The 7,112-nt window shown below is 40.6% G+C and overlaps 2 protein-coding genes across 2 annotated transcripts in view; both read right to left on the bottom strand.

Annotated features, from left to right (window-relative positions):
• The window catches only part of LOC104952075 (dynein heavy chain 1, axonemal-like), a 6,680-nt gene extending 5,529 nt beyond the window's left edge, over positions 1-1,151 (bottom strand). Inside the window, exons 1-3 of the mRNA XM_010778831.1 lie at positions 1,127-1,151; positions 960-1,042; positions 680-821 (exon numbers count right to left, since the gene is read on the bottom strand). Coding sequence (XP_010777133.1) covers positions 680-781 — 102 coding nt within the window. The 5' untranslated portion in view covers positions 782-821; positions 960-1,042; positions 1,127-1,151. The remainder of the gene's footprint in view (positions 1-679; positions 822-959; positions 1,043-1,126) is intronic.
• A 582-nt stretch (positions 1,152-1,733) lies between these two features.
• Positions 1,734-7,112, bottom strand: LOC104952074 (dynein heavy chain 1, axonemal-like). Its single transcript, XM_010778830.1, has 13 exons — positions 7,070-7,112; positions 5,946-6,125; positions 5,763-5,844; positions 5,429-5,630; positions 5,026-5,176; positions 4,781-4,913; positions 4,523-4,693; positions 4,157-4,394; positions 3,879-4,036; positions 3,586-3,797; positions 3,143-3,441; positions 2,381-2,531; positions 1,734-1,931 (listed from the first exon to the last, which is right to left on the bottom strand). Exons 2-13 carry the CDS (start codon positions 6,120-6,122, stop codon positions 1,734-1,736), a joined length of 2,172 nt encoding a protein of 723 aa, XP_010777132.1. The 5' UTR covers positions 6,123-6,125; positions 7,070-7,112.

Genomic DNA, 7,112 nt, shown 5'->3' with positions numbered 1-7,112 from the left:
GATGCTCTGTTTACTGAACCTGGTTAAAGCATCGTGTACGACAGGGCTATTCAATTAGTTTGGAATGGGGCCGGTTGATGAAAATGATCCAAAGCAAGGGGCCGGGAAAAAGATGGCTTGAAATATGAGCAATCATATTAAGAGCTTCAGATACAGTAAATACTTAAACAGTGGAGTGCATATATTGTGTTTAATTAAATCAAACAACATAGCCCCAAGGCCTTTATAGATCTAAATGGCAAGTTCAGAACTCAGTAGGCCTACATGTGAAGCTGATATAACCATCAACATCATTTCATTTGATTTAATTTAGGTGAAAAGATCTAATCATTCACGCAGAGATGCAATACACTACAGTAGCTAGTAGGTGGGTTCAAAACCCGAGCCCGCCAAAGTTTTCAGGCATTGTCTTCCCCTCTATCTCTCAATTTAACACCCTCTCTGGAATAAAGGCACTCTGGCCCAAAAAAAATTATACATTATACTCAAAGGGCCAGTAAATATCACCCCGGGGCCGGATTTGGCCCGCGGGCCGCCAATTGAATAGCCCTGGTCTAAAATGTGTCTAACTGTCCAAGAAAGAAATAACTATCATAAAGGGATCTACTTGCAGGTGCATTCAAATGATGCTTCTAGTTCAGTATCTATGGAACAAAATAACCTATTCGGCTCGGCTGACCTTTAGCGAGTCGAGGTGGTCCTCGAAGTTGTTCTGGTCGGCCAGCTGAATCTTATTGAAGCGCTCTTCATCCTCCAAATGCTGGGCGGCCGCTGCTTCCATCTGGCTTATTATCTTTTGAGGCCATCTAATAGCTGTCCACCTGCAGAGAGAAGTAGCTTTAGCCTCACTGTAATAACTCCAAAGTCTACTCCATTCACCGAAGAAATCTAATCTCACATGAGAACATACAGTACAAACGTAGTTTTCAAAACATTACAATAATTGATGTTACTCTTACTTTTTATCAACATTCTCATTTGAAAGAGAGTAGCGAAGCTCTTCTATTAGCTCATAGTCTGACAGGGTCTTTCCAATAACTTCCTGTGTGGACAAATCAGATTAAATGACAAATTAACCCTTTATATGACACATAAGAAAATAGCCAGTCGATGATTGCGAATGCACCTTGTAACTCTTGAGCTGGTCTGGGACTTGCTTCATCCATTCCCTCTTCTCACTCAGTTCTTCAATGCTGTTCAGTTTCTCACGCAGCTTTCTACTGATTGTGTTGTACTCTTCACATGCCTACACACACGCAAGATACAATCAGTGTTAAACACGTTCAAAAGGAGGTACATTTAGATCCAGTGTGAAGAAATCAAATCACACCAATTATACCAATACATATATGTATATGTATACATGTTCTGGCCTTAAGACAAATGACTTACTTCATCAACCTGCTTGCTTAGCTTCCCAGCAAGGGTGGCCAGCATTGCATTGGCTAAAGCCTTTTTCTTGTTGGAGAGAGCCTGACGTACACCCTCCACTCGAATAACAAATGTTCCAATTACAATGGAGGACGGCAGAGAGTGCTCAAGTGTTTCCTTGTCTTTGAGATGTTGTTCCACCTCTTTTTTCACTTCCTGGGATGTCTGTTCTGCATTCGCAGGAGATCTGGCAGAGGAAAGATTAACGGACTCTCTGTAATGAGGAAAGCATGCTGAGTGGACCATAAATCACACCGACCCTTTACCTTGTGGGAAAACTTGAATAGATGCTTTTAACAGACTTACTTGAGAAGGGTTTCTATGTCCAGGTTGTGTAAATCTAAGTATTTCTCATACTCAGCAGCATAGGCCCTGAGAGGTATGACTCCTTGCATCACAGCATTGGAGACCTTTTCTCTCAGCGCAGTTACTTCTGGTTCCCAAAGATTCACTGACTCAAGCAATGGATCCCCAGCGACGAACATCTTCTTCATTACAAACTGAATAAGGAGACAACCATTACATCTTTGTCTCTGAGTTAGGGCTGTACCCGAATATCCGAATATCCGTTCGTTGGAGTACTATTCGGGTTTAAATTTCGTTGTTCGTTTTCGTTTTCTTTGGTTAAAATTGAATTTATTGAAATCTCCAATATCAACGTAAGAGCTTGTGCCTCTTCGGGGGGTGCTAACACTTAACCATAAACTTTATCGTTTACTTTCTCCGTCTTTATATGTAGATATGACTTTTCTCCGTTAATCTCCGTCACGTTGTTCATAGCAACAACAATTTACTGTCAACAGTGCTAACTCTCCTTCAAAACTACAGAATATCCGGAGCCCGAAAAATGGTATTCGGGACAGCCCTACTCTGAGTATGTTTACTAACAGGTCTCGTGTAGCCTTGCATTCTAATGTAATGCCCTGTGATTCAGGTGATAAAAATGTACCTTATCAAGCTGAGGTACTTTGTAAGTGGCCAGAATGGCCTTATCGAACAGGTTGACCATGGATGTCTTAAAGTTCTCGAGTGGAGTGCTGTAATGAACCCCAGTCTGATCCAGAATCAAGTCCAACAGGAACAGAGGAGTCCTTTCTGACCTAGTTATGGAGAATGGAGATAATGTTATTGACAGGTTATGTCACACTCACTATCAAACACTTAAAGTTACAGTTCTCTTCAAAATCAGATGAGATGTCTAGTTTTTCCTGAATATAATGAATCTAGATGGCTGTGATTAAAGATCTAAAAAAAACTACAAATAAGACACTAAACGGCCACAAATGTTCTTTGAATCAGGGCCGGGTTACTCAGGAAAATCTGCTGTTTTAGTGAGGAACTATTTTCTTTCTACCAAACTACACCAGCCAATCGCATCACCACACAGAAATAAATCTAGTCAAAACAAGGGTTATGATTTCTAAAATGTTAAGACTACTTTTCGACTCTGTGAGCACAACAATACTGGTGCCATCTAGTTCCATTATTTTCCAAAGAATGCCTAGATTGTTACAGCCGTTATCTTTGACCACCCAGACAAAAATAACCTAGATAGTCAGGTAAGAGGAATAATGTGTATTTTTTAATTGGCGAACTGTCCCTAAAAATTCAATGAGTACCGTATATCATAAATAACTCGAAAAAGATGCATTTGAGCACAACGATATATGAAGATGTTTAAATACATTTCAATGTGTGCATCATTTCCTACTTATATGGGCTAGTGACGAGGTCGTCCCCCCAGACCAGGTCCTGAGGACATGTCAGCACACTGTGGCAGGTGGTTAACAGCAGCAGAGTCAGGCGGAGCAGCGAGGCCTGCACCAGGTGGCGCATAGAGTCTTGCAGGTTGTAGCGCACCACAGCCATCAATCTGTACAGCTTGGACATCTTGTACATCTCCCAGTGAGACTCGTCCACGTTGTAAGTGCCAGGGCCAAAACTCAGCAGGTGGAATCGGATGCAATTGCTCAGTGAGACCATCCATCCCTCCCTAAGAAATAAGCTTACCTGGAGAATGAGGAGGACACAAAGATTAAAAGCGTCTTTATTAATGTGAAATCCAGGTGTTTTCCTTGCAGTCAAGGTTTCTCTTTTTTCAATGTCAGCTACTAACAGTATTGCCAGAAGAAAAGCTACCCAATGCTACGATACCTGAGTATGCATTTGAGCCTGAATGACTTCAAACTCGTCGAGTCGGAGTGGTTTGACCGAGGTGACATTGAACAGCCTCATGTTTGCTACTTTGTTGCACTCAGACGAGATTTCAGATAACACACGGATCACCTCTGGCTTTGTTAGCAGGGACTTGAAGAAGAAAGCTGTTTTATACTTCTCATAGGGAAACGTGGGAACTGGAACACGCCCTGTGGGTGGGAAAAAAAGTAGTATTCTTAAATCTTGACCAGATTGACTCAAACAAATGTGCACACAGCTAATCGTCTCACCTGATTGGGGTACATATTCAGGACCCTTCTGTGGCAGGGTGATGTGTGAAAACTCCTCTGGGTTTCTCATCACAACTCTGTCAAATCTCATGCGGTTCATTGTCCGCTCATAATCCAGTTTGAGCTCCTTCTCCAGATCCCCGATACACTTCTCCAAACTGTACAAAGAATGTTTTCTTTAGTCACCCGATTAGTAAGTTAACACATGAACTCAGAGGAATCTATTACAAAACAGATAATAAGGAGAATAATGACAGAAGTAATATGACATCACTCACATTTTCTGTCCGAGCCCGGGGGCTGAAAGCGTGGCTCTTTTAATACTCTGGAGAGCGTGGCTATCAAGAGATGGGGTTCCCTTCCAGGTTGGCATGCAGTCCACAGAAAGGTGATAGAGAAGCAGAGCTTCTGTGTTTTCCTGCCAGCGCAGGGCAAACTGGATCCGTTTGACAAACACACGTGGGTCCTCAGCACTGAAAACCAATCTGATCCTGGGTACCCAGAACGTTGTGCCTGCTAGCATGGTGTTGAAATATATCACGAGTGAGAAATGGATGGTATGGAAAGTCAAAATGAAAAACAGAGACAAGAGGAAATTGTAGGATAATTCTGTTTCATTAAAGTGGAAAGACTTCACAACCAACCAGGAGATTTGCTCTTTTTGTGTTCTTCATTTAGAATCGGACGACCTTTTTCATCTGTCAGTTGGCTGTTCTGGCAAACTTTCTGTACAAGGTACTGGCATTTCTCCTTACTATAGTCAAGAACAGCGACTAGATGCCAGCTGTACTCCAGGGAGGAGCTTTGTGGCTCATCTTCAAAACAAAAAGAAGAGTACTCATTAAAGAACAGAAAATGATGTGTACTTCTGTTTACACCGTTCTTTTCAGTGGACATTTTACCAGAATTAATTTCATCATCGGTAGGCAGCAGAGCTTTTGCAGGGATAGGTTTTTGTTCCAGTGATTTTTCAGCAATGCCCAGGGCAAGCCAGTCTCCTGGATTCCGGCATTCAAAATCCTCATTGTCAAATACCTTAAGGTGAAAACCAGGAAAGATGATCGGGGGTGGTGCAACAAAATGTGGCATGTAACAGTAATTGGCTACCCAAATGCCAAAGAAACAATGGCAGTTGTAACAGACTTACTTCCAGGGATAAGTAGGGTGAAACAGGATTGTCTGTTGTAGTCTCATGATCATCACTGCTGCTCTGATGTGTTGGCATTAAAAGATTTGAATAGATGCCTTGTTCTGCCAGGAGCTGTTCAATGTCTAACTTCAAATATTCCCTTCGACGTCTTTAAGAAAACAAATCAGTATAAACAAATATTGACAAAATGTAGATAAAGTAAAACAATGCACTAAAACACTAAAACAGCTAATTCTGCAATCAGAGATAAAAACGGAATATGTACTGTATGATAGAAGCCAAATGTCTTACTGACTCACATCATGTGACCAGTAAAAAACAGTATGGACAATATGCATACTACAGGTAATGCAAAACAAGTAAAGCTCCGAAACGATGGCTGAAGTGTCACAGTGCATACCTCTCTATCTCTAACTTGCGCGGGACCTGTCCAGGAGCTGTTTGGTAAGGTATCTGGACCTTGGGTGAATCTCCACCCCGAGGGAAGTAAGAAGTCTGTGATTGCTGTGATTGCTGTGATTGCTGTGATTGTTGTGAGGTAGGTCCAGGCTTTTGCTTTGCAACATGCTTGCCCTGGTCAGATGGAGTCTTTAAGGTTGTAACTAAGTACAAAAAGGCAGAAGGACATAAGCTTTACACAGGGTAAAATGTTGTATTTAAAAAAGTAAAATATAAATATATAGTTACACAAAAAGTTAAATATAAATACATAGTTGCCGTCATGTATATCTCACCCTTTGTAGCGTTGGGATCACAAAACCGAACGATGGATCGTCCCTGTGACCTCTGCTTGATGCCTGGTCCCGCTGTTAAAGACTAATCAATAAACAGAAGATCAGTGATTTGCATGGGCTTGTTATTGAAATGTCTGTCAGAATTTGAAGAGTGAAATGCATGAGCAGTTTGTGTGCTTTTACCTGGAACTTGTGTTTAGTTATAATATCTGAGTAGATCCCCATCTGTTCATTCACAGAGCATGTTCTGACTGGAGCGAGTCTGTGCCTGTGACTTAGAGCTGGAGGCTTGGGCTCTGGAGGTTTGCTGGGTGGATGAGGCACCAAGACACCGAAATCTGGGAAATATTTCCTTTCCATCTTCTAGAAGAAATCATTAATGGGTCAACATGAAGATTGGATTCAATCCTGTATGCTTCCCCCCCCAAAAAAACTGGACTGCATAGAGTTAGACTATTGTCTAAACACGTTCATTCAAAATGTAAATGAAAACTATAATGTTTAATAATGTTAGTTTCGGCCCGAGGAGCAAACGACAGAGGTGGAGGAAGTACTTAGAGCTTGTACTTAAGTAATAGTAGAAGTACCAGACTATAAGAATACACTGTTACAACTAAAAGTCCTGCAATCAAAATGTTACTCAACTAGTACGAAAGCATATGCATAAAAAATGCAATTCAATACTCATTATGCAGATTGGCCCATTTCAGAATAATATAAACAACATGTTTTATAATCATTATTGATGCATTAATGTGTTTATCAAAGCTGGTAAAGGTGCAGCAAATTGTAACGTCTCTGTATACTGCAGGGTAGCTTGTGAATTTACTCCAGGTGTAACTGAAGTGTTATTTAAGTGTTGTTTATATTCCATATAATTAATCCAAATCTGCAAAGTAACTAAAGCTATTAAATAAATGTAGTGGAGTTAAAGTACACTATTTACCTCTGAATTGAAGTGGTGTAGAAGTACAACGTAGCAAGCAATTGAAATACTCAAGTAAAGCACACGTTTCTCAAAATGGTACTTGAGTAAATATACTTAGTTACTTTACACTACTGGCTAACGATATAGCCTATATTTTGTTTACAGGCCTACAGTTTGAGTAACTGTGTCTAAGTTTAAACAGACCGTTGTTGCCAATAAATACAAAATAGGAATCCAAAAACACAGCTGGCTATAATTAGCCAACGCTAGCAGGTTAGCCGTTAGCGCTAACAACTTTGTCTGACTAGGTTTCATCAAGCTAAAAAGTAACGTTTACATTCGTAAATATATTAATACAAACAGCAGGAAGTATACATACCTTGTTTTAAATGTTACTGCAAGTTCTTAAACTCCGTTTCATT

Source organism: Notothenia coriiceps, unplaced genomic scaffold (assembly GCF_000735185.1).
Source record: "Notothenia coriiceps isolate Sejong01 unplaced genomic scaffold, NC01 NC01_scaffold00019492, whole genome shotgun sequence".
Taxonomy (NCBI): Eukaryota; Metazoa; Chordata; class Actinopteri; order Perciformes; family Nototheniidae; genus Notothenia; species Notothenia coriiceps.
This window is presented reverse-complemented; position numbering and strand designations above follow the sequence as displayed.